This window comes from Eurosta solidaginis, chromosome 4 (genome assembly GCF_040869045.1).
Source record: "Eurosta solidaginis isolate ZX-2024a chromosome 4, ASM4086904v1, whole genome shotgun sequence".
Classification (NCBI taxonomy): domain Eukaryota; kingdom Metazoa; phylum Arthropoda; class Insecta; order Diptera; family Tephritidae; genus Eurosta; species Eurosta solidaginis.
The window spans coordinates 244,330,140-244,349,793 of NC_090322.1; the positions used below are offsets into that span (position 1 = coordinate 244,330,140).

Sequence of the window (19,654 nt, forward strand, 5' to 3'; positions counted from 1 at the left end):
ACAAACAAACACGCATTGATATACGAGGGAGGACTCCTAAATTTGTGTGCTTACATATTCAATTGAGCAAAATTAATAATGGAATTGTGAATCCTTTACTAAAGCTGGATTTTTATGTATGATTTGAAGCTAAACATCGTTTCGATACAGCAACAGAAAGGAGTAGCGAGATTCAAACGTGCATGCCTATCTTTATTAGCATTCAGAAATTTTTAAAATCGTTGGAACTTAAACATATGAAATACAGAATTGTGATAACAATACCATGGCACCTCAATGCCTCTCTTTAGAGCTGTAGAAATGCTCTGAAAAACAAGAAAAAAGATACTTTTTAAAAACTTGCATAGTCCAATATATTTATTAAACAATTTGTTTAAATCAAGTTCAGAAGCTTAAAAGACTTCAAATGAGAGTCGGCCGAAATATAAGCAAATTTTGGGAGAAGAATTATTTTATAAAAAAGGCAGTGCAAGGCCGATAATTGCCAATCTGTCAATGACTTCTTCAGGTGCGACTTCAAAGACAAGATATGCTGCTGCTGTTGTAGCAGTGCTGCGTTTCCGACAGCAGCTGATTCTAAGTACCGAAGCGACTGTATCTCCACTTAATTTGTTGCATTCCTCTTGCTCCGGAAAGGTGTTGAATCTAACCCAGAATCAGAGAAATGGTTTTGACGCAAGTGCCAGAAACGAAGTTTGACGGTCTCACTCGTGTTAGTGTGTCACATGCAAAGGATGGTTGAACCGAACAGAGTGTTCTGGGCTAGATCGCAACATTCGTCGTCCCCCTCCCAATACCTGCCGGTGGCAGCGTTGTTCAGCAATCCACAAGTGCCAGTCTCCTGTTCGCCGTATGTGGTATGCTTTAATCAAATTTTATATTAGAAACCATGGAAACAACTCAAACCTTAAAATACGTGAATACGATACTCCTGTGTATTGCCAATATTTATAATATTTTTCGAACTATCCGAAATATCGAATGGCGCCACTGTCGATAGTTTTGCAGCTCTAGTTACCACAGTTTTAATAATAATTAAGATTTCGCCAACAATTTATGGGTCGTCCCTCGTATATAAAATGTATGCCTGATCAAAAGGCATCTTGACAACATCACTGTAGTCATTTGCAGCGATCGATGCCTAGAATTACCCTGAAGGCTATTCAGTAACTAAGGATAAAAGCTACTGGTTCGAAACCAGACCTAAAGTGCCAAACAAGTACTAGTTCGTTAGTAGCTAGATTTTTTCCAGTAATAAAATCGACAGTTTGGATTTTTATATTTCATATTTAGCATATGTATGTACTGCTACCAACCTTAGTGATCTTCGGCTATGAGTATGCTTTTTTCCCATACGTCTCCACCAGCTCGGAATACCCCAGCGGGTTAGGGTGTTAGAATATATCCGCGGTAGGTATGTCTGTCTGTAAGAGGCGAATAAAATACCGGATTCAAGGGGTGTGTGTAGCGCAGACCTTTCAGGTTGCCAGCGCAATATATAGCTTCTCCAAACCCAATTGTCAACCTCACCTATCCGTGGCGAATCCTGTTTCATTAACAGCCGAGGCTATGGCGACCCCGAACTCCCCATGGATCTAGGGGGTGGGAGGGAGGAACGGCCTATAAGTTCGCATGTGGTCATAACAAATCGTCCCCTAGATGGTCGGGCTTGGTACTGGAACGTACCGGATCTGCATCCGGCAAAGAACCATCAATTCGACAACACTCCCCAATGCCATCGGAGAGTATCCTTATCGCTACAACAACAACAACAACAACCAGTTCGGAACTTTCGAAAAAAGGGATAGTATTGTACTACATAGAAGCAACATTTCTAGCCCCGGCCCGGAGCGGAGCCAACGAAATAGTACCAGAAAAGAACTAGATTTTAGCTGCCAATAAAGAACTACTTACTAGTTTAAAGAACTAGTTCTAAAGTTAATAAAGTAATGCGGCGAGGATCATTTTCACCGCCTAGGACATCGCTATGAAATCATGTAAGAGAGAGAGAGGGCGAACTACTAGTGGTTTCCAATGCACTAGAAGCACACTAGTGTTGAACAAGAGATGTTCCCTAGAGGGTATGTACTTACATAAGTCTACAGCAGCTCAATGATATCAGTTCCTTTGCTGATATCAATGCATTCCAATCGAAAATACATTAACGTACATGCAATACATAAGCATGAGTGCCATAGAAAAATCTGCAAAGTTCAGCACCTTGATCAACTTTTTTTCTTGTATTTGTTAATGTTAATGTGCGAAACATATGTGACATTGTTGCTGTATTCTGGTTTTTTTTTTTTTCAATTTTTCTTGTGACATTAATACATTTGTTTATACCTATATTTATATATTTCAATAAGCTACATAGACCTTAAAGTTTTTCAAAAGCATTTGCATTGGTTAACATTTCGCGCGTCAAACGCCAAACCTGCTTGGCTGCCTGCTCCAACGAACTGGGCGATTTACCTTTGAACATGTCTAGCGACGGTAGAAAATAGTGTGGACAACGTCGATATTGTAGACATGAGATCAATTGTAGGAAAATGCCATTGATACGATCAGCAATACACGCCTCATCCCATTCAAAGTCACGCGGATGCTTTTCACATTCGTAGAGGAGTAGATTTTTAAGATGGTAAGCGGTGATCGGATTGCCAGGCAAATCAAGGTGACGATCACGCAGTGTTTTTAGTATACTTAAGCAGCGTCGACGGCAGCCACCTGGAATAAATATGTGTAAAGAAAAAGGAAAATAGTAATAGAGTACATGCTTGTGAAAAGGAAATTTTTTTTGGATATCCACTTCAAATACCTGACATATTTTAAACAAGGTTTGAACTTATGCCTAAAGACTATAAGGAATATGGGTTGTTATATCAAGCAAATGAGCAAACGAGTCTCTAATAGTTGTATCATGATATTCCACATCATAGGTTACACAGACGGAATGCAAATAGTTTACTGAGGGGGAGCGGGAATATTTGCCACGTTCATATCTCAGCGAGCGTGCTTCCATTCGGGATCTTCTCTGTCCAAGAGGCATATAAAGCACCCAATAATGCAAAAAGTACCGGTCACGAAATATGCATCTTCTCTGATAAATGAAGCTTTGTAGCACTGTCGAGTTTCTAGAAGCATATAACCTTCATACAACAAAATACGATCATCACCCGTTCTTAAGATGACTATAAGGGTTATATTCAGATAAGTTGTGCTTATCAGCGTGCACTATCGGGGTTCATGCGGCACGGATAGGTTTGCAACACAACACCTCAACCAGGTATCTTATGAGGTATTGATATTCTATACATAAGATTGTTAATGTAGAGGGGAGTGGGAGTGTGACTGCCAGTGCGAGTGAGACTAAGATTGAGAGTGGGGGTGGGAGTGGAAATGGAAGTCCGAGTGGATGTGGATGTGGCACTGGAAGAAATAGTGCAGCTGGTGATGGGAATGGGAGTGAAAGAGGGAAATGGTGTGGGAGAGTTCAAGTGAAATGAGGAGAGAGATAGCGGTAATAAGAGGGCGAAATAATTGATAAAGTCCAAGGGGTTGGGAAAGAGAGTGATAAGGAGGGGGACCACTTATTAAATATAGGCAACCCAAGTTTTGAGCAAAACAAAGTCAGCCCAGTTGATAGTTTGTAATTAAATCGTTAGAGGTGATTGAGAGCGAATGGTATAAAATTCCCAGTCATCGGCGGATCCCACTGCTGCCAAACTGAAGCCCGAGTGTGGGCACTGTATATCATTCCATTCACAGCATTCTTAATCACCGAGATGTTATCCCTGAAGCTGGCTAAATCCTCCGGAGATCGAAATACCATTGGCTGACCAACTGCTATCCACTTCCAGTCAGAAGCTTCTCACTATTTCGTGAGGGGGAGTTTTTTTTCCTGCGTTTGTTTAGCTGACCAGAGACCTTTCTGCGGACGACCGGACTACAGGTGACCAGCGAATTTTCTAACTCCCCACATCACGGTATGCCCTTGGGCTGAGACTACACACTCTCCATGGTACAACAGTTAAGCTCAGGCGTTTAAAAGCCGCATGCCTATCCGAGTGGGTGCTAAATTATCAACCGTAAGAATGAAGCCAAAATAGGTATAAATGCTGATGTAACCGAAGTCAGAAAGACCTTACAGCGTCTTCCTGTCTTCTACGAGCACCGCTGATACTATGTAGGGCGTTTGTTGTACTGACACGAACATTTTGCAATGCATTCCGGTAGACAAGAACCCCATGAAACAGAATCAGCTTAATTACCACCGCATAATGCGTGTGTACTACACTTTGTGGGATTCCTCAGATCTTACCGGTGTCTCTTCGGTAGTAATAAGGGCAAAGAGGGCGGCCCAGCCCTTATTTTCACATTGGGCTAGTGCCCTGGCTGAAATGCTCCCTTCCAGAAAGTGCCATCGGTTCTCGCCTAATGAAAAGAATTCTGAGTGCAGGGATCTTATTTCTCCTCGTCAGACTTTAAATTTAGCTCACCATAAACTGAACACATTTCACTGTTTTGTGCGCCACGCCACTTTGCTGCACTTGAGTGTGCTAATGTTTTCAACCAGAGCCCCTCGACTTATAAATCAGCCAGGGCATTATGATATGCCTTTTTCGATGTCACAAAAAGGCACCTAAGGCAAATTATAAGTTCTCTAAGAGTTTCCTCTATTTATTTTACAGTCAAATTGAGAACCATTTCCGTCGACCTGCCCTTACAATAGCAATAGGAAAGAACGAGTGACAGACTGATACTTTAACTCGCCTGTATTTAAATATTTACCATCATTTGAAAACTCACCTTGCAATAAACGATTTTCCGCTTCAAAAAAACTTAAAACCCACGCATCACCTTCCATGGCGGCATTGTTGTTTTTATTTTGCATAACAATTGATTCTTTGGATAATAAATCGAAGCCTTCAGTTTTCACCTCAGCCACAATATTTGGATGTGGCCAAGGAATGTGTGGTAGAGGCCAATGAGCCGCCGAACGTGGCCAAATACCCGAACATTTGAATGCTGGCGTAATTTGTACAACGAAACGTTCACGCACGCGCAATTTCACTTCCGTTGTATCACCAATCATTTTCACCATATCACGATAAATACTCTTATCACACGCCTGTGCCACCAACGTTTGAAAGCGTGAGCGTATTTTACGTGAAGAGAGGTAACCCGATGCTGTAATGAATTCCACCCACAAAGACATGGAGCGTTTACGACCATCGCTCAATTTTAGTACCGCACAACCGGGCATTGTGCCATCATCGACAAAATTGAACACTCCCATTTGATTGAGATACAAAACGATTTCGAATTCATTGGGTGAAATAACTTGGACGCCTTCAAATCTGCAAATAGAATTAAGAAAAAAGTAATGTTTTAGGCTGTTATGGCGTAAGAAAAACTACAAAATTTATGTCTGAACCAAAACTTAGCTCTTCTGAAAAGTATTCAATATGAAAACTAGTCACATGCCACTTACAAAAACGCCTACATATGTAAGTATACATGTATATGGGGAATTCCATCCCATTTCGACCAAATTTGAACCCGACCCCTTTAGGATTGGCTGAAAGTTTTTCTCCCTTTTCTAGCTTACGAAAGACGTTTTTCAGAAGTTTTTCAAATTTTTTCATCCAACTCAAAAAAAGTTATGAATTTAAAAAAAACACCGTTTTTGTTTTCAAAGTGCTATAACTTTTTCAGAAATTGACCGTTTGGGATCTTTTTTTTTTAAATATGTTTTTAAATGTACTTTTCGGAAAAAATTCAAAAAAAATTTTAAAGTTTTTTTTTGTAATTTTTCAGTTTTTCGAGATTTTTCGAATTTCGTCCTTTTTTTTCTCATAAAAAACTTCAATAAATTCTACAATCATCCCCACTAATCCCGGAGTGGGCCGAGAATTTTTTTTTTATTTAACTGCAAGAAAAAAACTTCAAAATTTTTTTTGTATTTTTTCCGAAAAGTACATTTAAAAACATATTTAAAAAAAAAAAGATCCCAAACGTTCAATTTTTGAAAAAGTTATAGCATTTTGAAAAAAACACCGTTTTTTCCAAAATATTTAAAACTTATTTTGAGTTGGAAAACGGTATTTTTTTCAAAATGCTATAACTTTTTCAAAAATAGACCGTTTGGGATCATTTTTTTTTTAAATATGTTTTAAATGTACTTTTCGGAAAAAATACAAAAAAAAAATTAAAGTTTTTTTTTTTTTTCAATTAAATAAAAAAAAAAAACATTCTCGGCCCACTCCGGGATTAGTGGGGATGATTGTAGAATTTATTGAAGTTTTTTATGAGAAAAAAAAGGGCGAAATTCGAAAAATCTCGAAAAACTGAAAAATTACAAAAAAAAACTTTAAAATTTTTTTTGAATTTTTTCCGAAAAGTACATTTAAAAACATATTTAAAAAAAAAAGATCCCAAACGGTCAATTTCTGAAAAAGTTATAGCACTTTGAAAACAAAAACGGTGTTTTTTTAAAAATTCATAACTTTTTTTGAGTTAGATGAAATAATTTGAAAAACTTCTGAAAAACGTCTTTCGTAAGCTAGAAAAGGAAGAAAAACTTTCAGCCAATCCTAAAGGGGTCGGGTTCAAAATTGGCCGAAATGGGATGGAATACCCCATATATAGTATCTACTAACATTTTAATTCTTTAGAACGTCATTTAAGTCAACATATGAAGACAAACCACGGCAATTAGCACGTAATTCAAGTGGGCTCGTGTTAACGTCTCATTTGATGGACAAATTGCACAACTCGTATGCTTGAAGGGGTAGCAGACACATAATAGTCAAGACGTCAGCCAAATAGATGGACGGACGTACAGGCAGACAGGCCTGTAGGCGCTTAATGGCTTCTATGTCTTCAATAACAAGTAGCTAATTTTTTTTGCTTCAAGTGTCGATCGTCGAGTTTTAACACTCAATACGTTTCTGTCATTGTTAATAAGAGAAAAAAATTGTTTTTATTATGGGAACTTATTCAAAAGCGCATTGCTTTTATCGGTTTTGACGTGGGTGCTCCTTTTCCCATAAATTTCACCCATAAGGGCTACGGAAACTTTAAAAAGAAAGCCTTTTGCGCTTGTATGTACATATGTATGTAGCCCGAAAAGGGAAATAAGACCTAACATAATAGGAATTTCAAGGGCATTGAAAATAGTAAATACTTGGCGCGATTTACCTCTGAGGACATTAAGCTTATCTTCCAATTTGCATCGTGCTCCTTTTAATTTTACCTACAAATTGGCGCGACGTAGATCCCATGTTGTATGCCGATTACGAACGGCTTCTGCAACAAGGCAAGTGAGCTTTCACTGAGAAGCATGGCAGAAATACACTCGGAGTGCTGCCACTTAGATATGCCTTTTTCTAATTGAAAAAACTTTTTCCCAAATTTTCATTGTTACTTTGCGCGGGGATTGAACCCAGGATATTCGGTGTGGTAGGCGAAGCACGCTACCACCACACCACAGCAGCCGCTAAAGATGAAAAAGTCAATTTATTTAACATTTTCAAATTTGACATTTTGGTGGCCGTCGCACAGTGGCATTTTTGCTTGGTTTAGACGCGAAAAAGTAAAAATTTTGAAGTCCTTTTTTTTAATTTGTATACAGTTTGTTTTTAAAATGTCCACAGTATATAACGGTAATTATCAATTCTTATAATTATTGTTCTTCAACGAATAATCTGCTGTCAAACTGTGAGTTTTTGATGACGTGCTAAGTAGTACAATTTACAGAAGTAAAATAAGGCGTGGTTATTAAAAAACTACACGTAATTATATTATTTTGCAAGTGTTCAAATGTTTTTTGGTTGAGTATTCTTTACGAAATGAACAGTTTTTTAATGTGTATTATTTTTGTGCTGATAATATATAAGACTTTAAAAAGAAAAGCCTGCCAAAAGTTTGAACCACGCTGAACCACAATCATTTTTGTATTTCTGCTATAATTAAATATTATTACATATAACTCAAATGATTCTTCATCCCCGTAGATCCCCGTTTTGGTGTAATGACGATAACAATGTGGGATTTGTATGAGGTGTGGGTTGCAGAACGTGGCCAAACGCAAAAGGATAAAGCCGTTTTAGATCACATGTGTTCTGTTTTAGGGAGGGAGTAAATAGAGACGAGGGGATTGTATGTGCCCCTATTACGGTGTACAACTCAACTTAGTTGGGTTGTAATTAAAACAACTCAACTTTCAAACATTTCAACTCCTGTTTGGTATTACGAACTACAACTTATTTCAGTTGAAGTTGAATTGAGTTGGCAACTTCAGAAAGTGATGATTTGACAGATAAATGAACAGCTGATCAATTTGTGGCGGAAATTTTAGCATTTGCAAAAGTGATTTTGTTATTAAAAGCAAAACGGATATGAAATCTATTTTATATTGGCAAAAATGTTGGTGATTGACATGTCGCGAATACGGAAAACATTCGCGTGATCATTCCAATCCCTTGGAACTAAGTACCAAGCACCAAGTAAGAAATTGCTTAAGTGACAAATAATGAGCTTCAAATGAAGTTATTTTGCAGATTTGCATGGAAGCATTTTGCTCCTTACTAAACAAAATTAAGACCAATTTCCACAAACGCTTTCGAGGGAAGGCTGTACCCCTATTTTAAAATTATGCGCCACACTCAGATTCCTTGATGATGGCCGCTATCAAAAATGCTGTGGAAATGATTTTGGTGTTGGACTGGTTTTAGATATTATTGAGGAGCATATTTGTGCGAAGTGGATTAAAACCCAAATAGCAAAGATTGTATTTTACTCTAAAACAAAATTCCCAGGAGTAGTGATTAGTATCAATGGGACTCACGGCTGCATCCGAACTGCTGCCAGCCCCGTCCAACTTCGGAGTGGCGCTCCATAAAGTTAAAAAGTTATTCAATGTAATCTCTCGTTTAAATGTTTTTTCTATAAATTTGTACAAAATTGTTGATTATTGTTTGATTAAGAGAGGTTTAACTATCGGCTTCAAATTTTTTGTTTTTTTTTTTTTGGCAACGTTTTATGAGCCCGTGCATCATCTAACTCGTATCAAAGGTGGTATCGAAATACGCGTTTCGATCTCCGTTTTTAGGATTCGAAAGCGGAAATTAAAAAATTTTATTTCTGTCGAAAAACATTTACATAAATCCACAAAATGGCCCGAGAGGCTCTGAAATATGAGACCCGATCCACAGTTTTTTTTTGCACAGACCATCTTTCTGCGTTGGCGGCCTTTGGCCGCTATTTGTCAAAATAACCTTGGGTGGGTCCAAAGCCTTTCTGCATTAGTGTGTACAAAAAATCTGGCAAAATATAACAACCACATGAAAATTTGAACCGAAATGATATGATAGAAATACAATTTTTAATTTTTGTTTTCGGATTCTTAAATCGGAGGTCGAAACGTTTCTTTTGATACCAATTTTGAAAATTTTTGTTAAAAATTAGGTGGTGAACCGTCTTCTAAAACGTAACATTTTTTAAAACAACTGCAAAATTGTATGAGACAACTGCTAGTAATCAGTTGTAAGATTTTGACGTCTTTGACAACTACACCAACACAAGGTTGTAAACGGTAATGCCACAAAAAGTTGTTAGACTAGACAACTCAACCGACATTTTTTTGACAGGTTGAGTTGTAATCCGTAATACCAAATTGCGAAATTTCAACCCAACCAGAGTTGAGTTGTAGCCGGTAATAGGGGCAATGATGAATGCTGCAGTAAAATTCGAATTTTTTTTGATCAAAGCTTCGTATGAGATGGATTCAAGTGAATTACACAAAAGTTAATTTTCTTGGTAAGTTTGCTTCATGGTTTGAAGAAGATAAGAAATTTAAATATAGGTATGTTCAATTGTGAACAAAAGAACAAGATAAGGCTATAAGAAAGTTTTTGTTTGGGCTAAATTCAAAATTTTTGGAGGGGGTGGGTCCAACCCCCAAACCCCTCAACCCCTTCGCTTATCCTCACTGAAGGGGGTAAGGCATACAAACATATACACTTGGTTTGAATGAAATATATTAATTTTTCAGTGAGTTATTAATTTTTCGCGTCTAAATCATGCAAAAATGCCACTGTGCGCCGTGGTGCGGCTGTTGCATGCTCGCCTATCACACCATAAATCCTAGGATCAAGGCACGGGAAAAGCAACTTTGAAATCTTTATAAACCCCTTGTATCAATTCGAAGCGGAATCGCCCTTGACAGTGGTTTGGCAAACACTCCGAATGCATTTCTTACAAGGCAAGCTTCTCAGCGGCCGTGCAGCTGCCGTTTGGAGTCTGCATAAAGCATGTAGGCGCCGTTCTACCAATTTGTAGAAAAATAAAAGTACCACGACGCGAGTCGGCAAAGAAGCTCGACCTGCATCTCCTCGAAAGTATTTCGCTATAACCAAATGTTTACTGCATCGAGGCCAACAAAAACCAAAAAAGGTACGCAGGATGGTATAGACGTTTTGTTTAATATGTTTTTCATATTTCAAAGAAAACTTACCAGAGCAGTTTTTAATCCGTTGAATAAGTCGCGTCAGAGCTGGAGGTGCAAAAAAGTATTAGCCTTATGGCCACCTAAGAATAAATTATTTAAATTTATGGCGATTTCAGACACGTGGCCGTTGATTTAATGTCATGCCTCTGACCTTTCCTTATAGCAGAAGAAACAACTCTTTCAAAGACCACCATTATGAATCTTGACTAGCGAGTATCTTTTATGATTTTCTGAACAATTGGGTTAGGGGTGACGAAAGCACAACATCGTCGGTGGCATCCCTCTGGCATCTGTGCTAACGCCAACGCTATGGAATGCGCGATATATGACGGTGTGCTTAATTAAGATGGACTTCCCGAAAGACACACAATTGGTCGGCCATGCATTATGTAATAACGCCGTCGGAAGAATAAAGAATTGGCTAACGCAAATGGCGCTGGAGATTGGTGGTGGTGTTGAGTGCCGTAAATGAGTTAGTCCTAAGCATCGGAGATTACCAAATCATTTCAAAGCACTAACTAAAATATTAAAGGGTCAAGGTTGGCACCGAATTAGCTCTCATCTCGGAAAATTCCAGTACATTTGCTTTCATATGAAATGACCAAATTATACGTATTGGTATTGGGAAGCCATTTGAAGGCCCAATAAAAGCGCAACATCCTTTCTTGTCTTACCAACCTGGAAACATAGAACACGCCATGTTTCCTTTCCATGGCGAAAGACTCACTGTATACATTTTTTGGGCAGGACTCTTTCATGAGGAATAAAGTTCATCTAACCACGACGCGCAGACTTGTTGGAAAACGGTTAAAGTGGTTAAGCGACAATTAAGTAGGGGCGCATGGAAGTGATTAATACGGAAGATGTCGTCCTAGGGGTGAATTTCTTTTGAAAATGGCAGGAATGAAGCATCCAAGGAAGATGCTGATATCGAGCCGATAGATTGCGTGCGGAGATATTTTAAATTTACGGCATTTACTGCGCGAAATAAGCTCTCTTGCTTATCGGGTCTTATAAAGCATTTTGCGCGACAAATTTGAACTGGTAAATGTCTTACCGACCAGATTTTTCAAAGCAGTCTTCGATAGCGCCTTTGTGCTTGTCTGGTTGTTTTTTCTATGCAAAACTTATAGGTTTCCTCAAAATGACGCTAAGTCACACCAGCAGCTCCGTCAGAATTAAGAAGGACCGCTCGAAACTCAACGTTTTATCTAAATTATTTATGTAGCTAAATATTTTAGGTAAATTACTTAATTTTTTATCAATTGTGATGAATCTAACTGGGAATTTCTTTTGCAGATACCAAATTTGGGTATAGCCGCTAGTTCTATTAAGGTAGTCAAGTGAGTATTTTATCTCCATCAAATATGCTCTGTATGCAGCCTGCCTGTTGCTGTTGAAAGCGGTAGTCTCTTGAACTACCTCAAAACTATCTAATCAGAATTGCTTAGGATGCCCAAACAACCGCTCCATATCCTATAGTTGGCCTGATATTTATACATACTTCAAAGCGTGTATCAATCCTCGGAGATCGGGGGTACATCTACAGGATATACTTACAATGCACTAAGCATGCCAGCATTCTCGCTCCATAGTAACTGAATGTGGAATGTGACTCACAGATACTTCACTTCGGTCACACTTTCCAAAAATACCAAATGCAAGGCGAATTTTATCACTTCTTTGAGGGATATTCGCCTTCTACTTTCCTCTTCCAATGTCCGCGTACCTCTGATAAGGGAATCAGTTCTCTGAACCGGCGCACGTGAAACTCATGCAGTCTTATGGAAATGTACGATATATATATATGTAAACTGAACTTTTTAAATAAAAGAGTTATAATATTAATGTTCGTCCATAGGATTAAGATTCAGATCATAGGATTAAGATTCAGATCATAGGAGCGAAAACCTCCGAAAAGATTTTAGGCCGAGGTTCTCTTACAGTATACGTCGTGCTCCTTTTAAATTTTTTCTACAAACTGCTGCGACTGGACCTACATGTTTTATGCCGACGGTATCTGCAAGACAGATGAGTTTTCACTGAGAAGGTTTTCATGGCAGAAATTCACTCGGAGTATTTGCCAAATCAATGCCGGGGCCATCCCGCTTAAAAAAAACCACTTCTGTTTGAAAAAACTTGTTTCAAAAAACTTGTTTCAAAAATTTTGATGTTGCTTTGCCCGGGGCGTGAGCCCTAAATCTTCGGTGTGGTAGACAAAACCCGCTACTACCACAACACGCTACTCTTAAGTGTCGGTAAATTTCGCCCGATATTATGCTTTGAGTAGGTGAAATATCTGCGCATATTTGAGCAATGTCAGCGCACTTCGCGTCGAAGATCGTCATTGCTCGGTATTGTGTTTGCAGCTTAACAGGTTAAAATTGACTTGAAAAACCCACTTCGATTTTGCCCGCTTCAAGATTTGCTAACAGGGTTGATTTCTGTGGTCAGGTGGTTCTGAATGCAATTTGTTCGACCTGATCGCATGATCTTTTAGAAGCCGTTTCTTCCTATGCAACAGAGTTGCTGGATATATGCCATCTATTCCTGAATATATCTATCGCTTTAAGGACCCAAATGCCTAAGTGCCAATCTGAAGCTGTCGGTATCATAGAACACGAATCGCGTTATATTCGAGTACGCATCTGGAAAGGAAGCAGTTAGCATTGTGGATAAGACAAGTGATTATTGTGGTCTCATCTCTGTATCTCTTTACATAATTCGCTAAAGATAGCCGAATATATATACATCGCTATATTGAACATCCTTTTAAAATGCTAAAAAGTAGCCCAGCTGAGCCTACTGTCAGCCAGTTGACTGATAAGATATCACACTTATTTTTTACACAATGACTGCTATTGCTTTGCGAAGGAGTGTGTGTGATATACTCTCGCATGTTCCAAATTAAAACTTGGAATTTTTTATTTAAATATAAAAATACTCAGCGCCTTTTTGAAAAATAGGATAACATTCTACATATACACACATTGTTACACTTTGAAAAAATTTCAGCAGAAACCTCTAATTATTGGATCATGGTGAATTGCTAGCAGAGTACTTGCTCGCTCCTTAGAAAAGCTATGTCTTAAATCATTATGGGGGTACAGTGCTAAAAGACATTGGCCTGTAATCATAGTCGAAATAAAATAGAGTTTTATTGGTTTAAACATGGTTATAAATTAAATATCATTTTAAGTCTGTTATAGTCCACTTAAACACTATTTTATCTCTAAAATGGTATATGAAATTTAAAATGACATGAGCGCGATTTTAATTTTTTAAAATAGATTTTAAGTTGTCGGTCTGCTGTCAAAAATTGCGAGAAATTAAACAATTTGCTATTTAAACGCGATGAACTTTAAGGGAAGTGAAAAAATGCTTCTTCGACTAGCAAATATACGTCAGGAACTAATTTATTATAGCTTGAATTCGTGTTATTATATTTCTGACGAAAATTACACAATTTGTGCGATGGTTACTTGGCTCCACATATGCGAGATATTTAATTAAGATTATTCCGCATTCATAGCTATTTGTGAGTTTTGATATTTTAGTATCTTTTGAGGAAAAAGTAGCATCCTATATTGATTTAGGCATTAAATATAGAGTATTCAATGGAAGGAATTATTTACCACAGGCGTCAATTTTTAATATATGTCCAACAATTTCAGATGACGCGTTTTAATTTCGGAAGCAATAATCCGCAGGTGACAAAGTAATGCTTTTACTCTGGCAAGAGATTTTTACAAAAAAAAAAGTTTAAAATTTTCATGTGGTTGGTGTAATTTTGGTGATATTGTTGTACACAGAAAGGAATTAACTAAAAAGGTGTTTTGCGCGGATACAATTTTCACCAGTACTAATAAAAGAACAATTTCTTATTTTCGACTTCTGATGATTGAATTATTATTACAGAATTCTTGAATTCTGCTGGGATTTCCTTTGGTGTCTTACATTTCCCTTTAAATTTGCCAATTCCTCTTAAAAGAAAGCGTGAAATAAAACACGGAATACAACAAGAACTAACAACAAAAAATTTTAAGTTCTGCTTGGTACGGGCGCTGTTGTACTACTTCCCTCCTTTTTCACCCCTTCTATGTCATGACCGACTTGAGTTCAATTATTTTCTAATAAAAGGGACTTCCACTTTGCAGGTCCATGTACAATGGCTATACTATACTATATTAACTCGCTTTATTTATGCTGATTTTGCGAAGACAAACCTAAATTTGATTTAATTTGATTATCATTGAATATCCTGCATACTTATTAGTATCGAGGTTAGAGATATCCTATTCGGTTTCGGGTCTATTAAATTAAACGGCTTTAACGGTTAGGACCACCTAACATTTAAGAATTGCATCATTTTGGCCGTCACATCTGTCTTAATGAAAACAACTTTTCTTTACAACATTCTTACAAACTATTCAACATGAGCAGCGGTGGGCACCACTACATTTACACGGTTACAAAACTGAGAATGTGTTAGTAAACCCGAACGCGTAGCGAGCACGAAAGCAAAATCAATTATTTATTTAGTTTGATTTCAAAGCTTGAACGGTGAGCATATGTCGCACGCACTCTTTGGTACTCTGTTTTAAGCGCATGTGCGACACTTTTTGAATTTTTGACATTGAAATCAAACTAAAAGAGCTGTCGTTGATTTTGACGAAGTAGCAATTGTGCTCTCGCTTATCGTATACATATATGGTCGCTTAGCAGGTGCTATGCTCACGCCCACCCCGGAACATGAGGTATTAGTGTATGAGTGGATAGCCTTGTCGCTTCCTTTGCTTTAATGAGCCCAAATCCGCTTTAACTACTTATTCGTTTATGGTGCGAGATTTAGATAATTTTTTAAGAACGATATTAAATAAATTTTCTTTAAATAAGTATTTTCATGTTCAATTAAAAGACAGCGAATTTTTACAAAACCTTTGCTAATAACTTTTAAATACAATTGAATGATAATTATCCGCCACCAGATTGTATTGTAAGAGTTCTTGTCACATAAAAAATTACCATATTTTATACGTGGAGTCAAGTAACCACGGTTGTAAGGAACAGGGTGAACTTTTAAAATTTCTAAAAAAATTCTTCATAGCGCCAATCAATGCCTTTTTTCATGCGGTTGTCCTGTCCATGCTTATTTTAGCTGAAACTGTGTTTAATATGTTTATGACAGACCAAAATTTCAAATCCCATTTTTAATTTAGGCAAGATTTTAACTAAAGAGTATTTTAGTCTACGACTATGATTACGGGCCATTGTTATTATTTCAGAACAGAGGTTACAATACACTGAAGCTGACGGTTTTCCCCCAAATAAAATATTTTTAAGAAACTTGAGACGAATTTTCCAAAGTACATAGTGCTATAACGCTGCATAAAAGTAGACTTAACAATGTGAAAATTTTATCGACTAAAACAATATAGTGAATATCAATATTATTTTCTTGATATATGAAAAGGCGCTCGCACTTGTAGTATAAATGTTTGACATAACATTTTAAATAGAGAACTTGTAAGTTATAGAAAAGTAAAGAATCAAATCGCAGGAAGGTAATTCACCACTGGAGTAACTTTACATGTAATTCGGCAAGTTAAATTTTCGTAACACTTTAAGTTGAAACGATTCCAAAACAACTCAAACTTTTATGTTGTCGGAAACATCAACATTAAAAAAGGGTTTTTTTTATTATATTATTAAATTCGTACGCGTGAGTGAAAATTCGTAAAAACTTGAACAAAATGTTACCAACTTTGGAAAAATCCTGTTCGTTGAAACAAAACTTTTGCAACAAGAGGGCGCAATTTTGCATTTCGCTTGGACCAGAAGTTGCAAAATTGTACCCGATAAATAGGTGTCCCGGTATCTCATAATTTTTTGCACAGTAAATTCAAAAAGGGTTTTTCGTTTTGTATTGATAACTGAAAAACTAGTTTTTTGTTGTTTTCCCATTTTGTGTGTTTTTTCGATTTGGTGGTTTTCTTATTTTGGTATTTTTTTTTTAAACAAGTGGCACCATCGTCATAAGTACAAAGTAGAGAGCGCAGTGAGCGTAAAATTCTCTTTGAAATTTGCTCATGTATTGACTGTTGATCGCTGTTGAAATGACCAGTGAGATCAGTTGTGTTACAGAAAAATCAGTTAGATTGACCAGGATTCGTCAATTTTACAGAATTTTGTTAACTTAAGAGCGACAATTTCTCTTCTGTTGAAATGACTAAACTAATGTGTGCGTTTGACAAAGAACTACATCGAATTAACCGTAATTCGGTCAATTTCACCGAATCTCCGTTAAGTCAAGAACAACAGAACCGATTTGTTGATTTTACTAGCTCCATTTCTTTCAGTGTATTTTAAAATTTTTTTATTTTGAAATTTATTTGAAAACGTGTGTGTGCTGTATCGGTAAAGTAACAATATCGTATTTTAATCGTTATTAAACGGTTTTATTTAGCTTGACTTGACCGTTGTGAACGAATTTTGTAATTCAAATTTAAGTAACTTCTTGATAAGCTACAAGCTTCAAACTTGGAATATAGTTCAGAACCCGATGACAATGCAATAATAAGAAAAAAATCGCCACTAGGTTGCGCAAGGATCAAGATATTCAAAAAAATCCTATTTGTGGTCCGATTTGGCTCATATTTGGAACAAATATTACATACAGTCCGGTAGAAGTGACATCAAAATACTTTGGAGATCGAGGACATAGATTGTAACAAAGTGTCAGGAAAGAGTCCTTGTAATAACGAGTCACTAAATGAACTAAATAGAATGAGAAATAATAGGCAATTAAGACTAAAAACTTGCAAATAAAATATTGCAAAAAAATTTTAAGTTAAACGGTTTTATTTAAAACAATACTTATATTAAGCAATAATAATACTAAAAGCTAGAAAATAATTTTTCGAAATTCATTCGCCCAACACTTTTTTTAATGCCCTAGATTGATGAGGAGTGTGATGACTAGTACCTACGACCTCCCTAATTATTTTCTAGATTTTAGTATTATTATTACTTAATGTAAGTATTGTTTTCCGCTTAGGGGGAAAAATTCATCTGACTTACGTGATGGGGGTTAAGTGGGAAATTGAGAATGACAATTTAAAATCCGTTTCACTTACCTGCCATTACACTCGACCAAACTGGAAATGAAGCGCGGCTCCTGTAGTTCCACCTCTTTCAATATATCCTGAACAATTTTACAGATTTCCCGTATAGCTGTGGCCGTTTTAAACATACGCGCCTGCACACGCTCCGTGCAATAGCGATTCATTTGATAAATCATACGCGTTTGCGCATCCAACATATCCGGCGGTACCAACATAGCGGCGGTTGCAAAAGGCTACAACAAAAGCTACTAGCAATATTTGGCAATATGGCGATCAGTCAACGGGTTAAAGTAGCAAAATATTCAATGGCGACTGACTGTCTGCAATAACAGCGACGGCAAAGCGCAGAGACAATGAAATTTAGCGATGGCGTAGGTATAAAGCAAATGGGAAAAAGACAACAATAACAAAACAATAGCGGAAACAAAGTCAAAAGCGAATAGCTGGCAGGATAAATATTTCACCAGACGAATATTCAATTAATTAGAATTGATGTGCGGCAGCAGCAGCGCTGTAGAGTGCGAGCGTTTCCCCCTTCTGTAGGGCGGCTCTCAGCATAACTTTGATTTTGAAAAATAAGAAGCTTTAGTTGGTGTCCGGTAGCGGATGTACTGCTATTGCAATAACAATAATTCGTTAGCCACTGTTTTGTTGTAAAAGCTGCCCTTTGGTGGCAATTAAGCTTGTTTATGCCTTGGCGGCGCTTTTGTAGTGACGCGTCGATTGCATTGTTGTGGATTTGCGCGTCGGTGGCTCTGCAGCCACGCGTTTTTGTTTAGTGTCTCTACGATTTTTATTTTTTTTTTTTTGAAACTCTTTACTATTTGACACAATGCACCGAAAACAATTGCTATGAAGTTCTTTTGTAAATCCAAAAATAAAAATAAAATTTTTCTAAAAGACCTCCCTTTAGCTATGCGCTTTTTTTATGCACCGCGTTCGAGTAACGCGTTCACTTTTATTTCTTCGTTATTTTCGCGTTCAATACACAGAGAAGCCGCGGTAGCGTTGACAATGCAACGGAATGTGCAACGAACAAAACGTACCGCGAATTCACGCTATGAATACTGCAATAATGCCACTAAAATCCAAAAAGCCAATAATGTGAGAGTGTTGTAAATCTCACGAATATTTACTGACTCACCCAGATAAAGCCGAGTGGTCAAAGTGGTGTTCAAGCGAAATGTTTGCATTGTATGTATGGATGTGTGAATGTGTGAGGGCGTTATAAAAATGTGTGTATGTATATAAAAGTACTTGAGCTTGCAAATGCATAAATTTTCACATGCGCGCAACTAGAAGGGAATAAAAAGGGGATGCTGAAACGCTAAATTCAAAAAGGTATCACTGAGGAGATCAAATTTTTAAGCATTTGATGATTAAAGCAGTTGCCTGTAAGTGCATCCATCATCAGCCTATACAAAAAATAAATAAATGTAAGGCGCCGTAACCTCCGAATAGATTTAAGGCCGAGCTTCTCTTCCAATTTGCGTCGTGCACCTCTTGATTTTTCCTACAAATTGGCCGGACGGGACCTACATGTTTTCTGCCGACTCTGAACGTCATCATGAGTTTTCACTGAGAGCTTTTCATGGCAGAAATACACTAGGAATGCTTGCCAAACACTGCCGAGGGGCCACCCCGCTTAGAAAAGTTTTCTTCTAATTGAAAAACCTTATTTCTAAAATTTTGATGTTGCTTTGCCGGGGGTGTGAACCCAGGGCATTCGGTGTGGTAGGCGGAGCATGCTACCATCACACCACGGTGGCCGCTTATAGGTCTCTCTTTTCAGTGACATGATTTACTAACTATAAAACTAATATCCCTACGGAAAATCGCGCTAATTTGAAACTCACAAATAAACCAGTCTTCTTCTTTTTCTTCTTGTAGCGATAACGAGACTCCCCGACGGTTTTTTGGAGTTTTTTTTTCGATAATTCCCCCCTTTCGTTAGGAACTTGGAATCGCCAGAGCCTTAATTGCTAAATAAACAGAATTCACCACTGTGAGGTTGACA

General features: G+C 37.5%; 1 protein-coding gene across 1 annotated transcript; it reads right to left on the reverse strand.

The window, feature by feature from the left end:
* Nucleotides 1-1,942: 1,942 nt before the first annotated feature.
* Nucleotides 1,943-18,726, reverse strand: LOC137251192 (protein mab-21-like). Its single transcript, XM_067785362.1, has 3 exons — nucleotides 17,650-18,726; nucleotides 4,810-5,360; nucleotides 1,943-2,727 (listed from the first exon to the last, which is right to left on the reverse strand). The coding sequence occupies exons 1-3, from the start codon at nucleotides 17,850-17,852 to the stop codon at nucleotides 2,378-2,380; spliced, it is 1,104 nt and encodes a 367-aa protein (XP_067641463.1). The 5' UTR covers nucleotides 17,853-18,726; the 3' UTR covers nucleotides 1,943-2,377.
* Nucleotides 18,727-19,654: the final 928 nt, after the last annotated feature.

Bases quoted from the DNA above. Each gene is read 5' to 3' on its own strand.
- LOC137251192 (XM_067785362.1), bottom strand. From the start codon at position 17,852: ATGTTGGTACCGCCGGATATGTTGGATGCGCAAACGCGTATGATTTAT. The intron at 5,361-17,649 runs GTAAGTGAAACG...TTCTATTTGCAG, and splicing joins TTGGTCGAGTGTAATGGCAG to ATTTGAAGGCGTCCAAGTTA. The intron at 2,728-4,809 runs GTGAGTTTTCAA...TATTTATTCCAG, and splicing joins GGAAAATCGTTTATTGCAAG to GTGGCTGCCGTCGACGCTGC.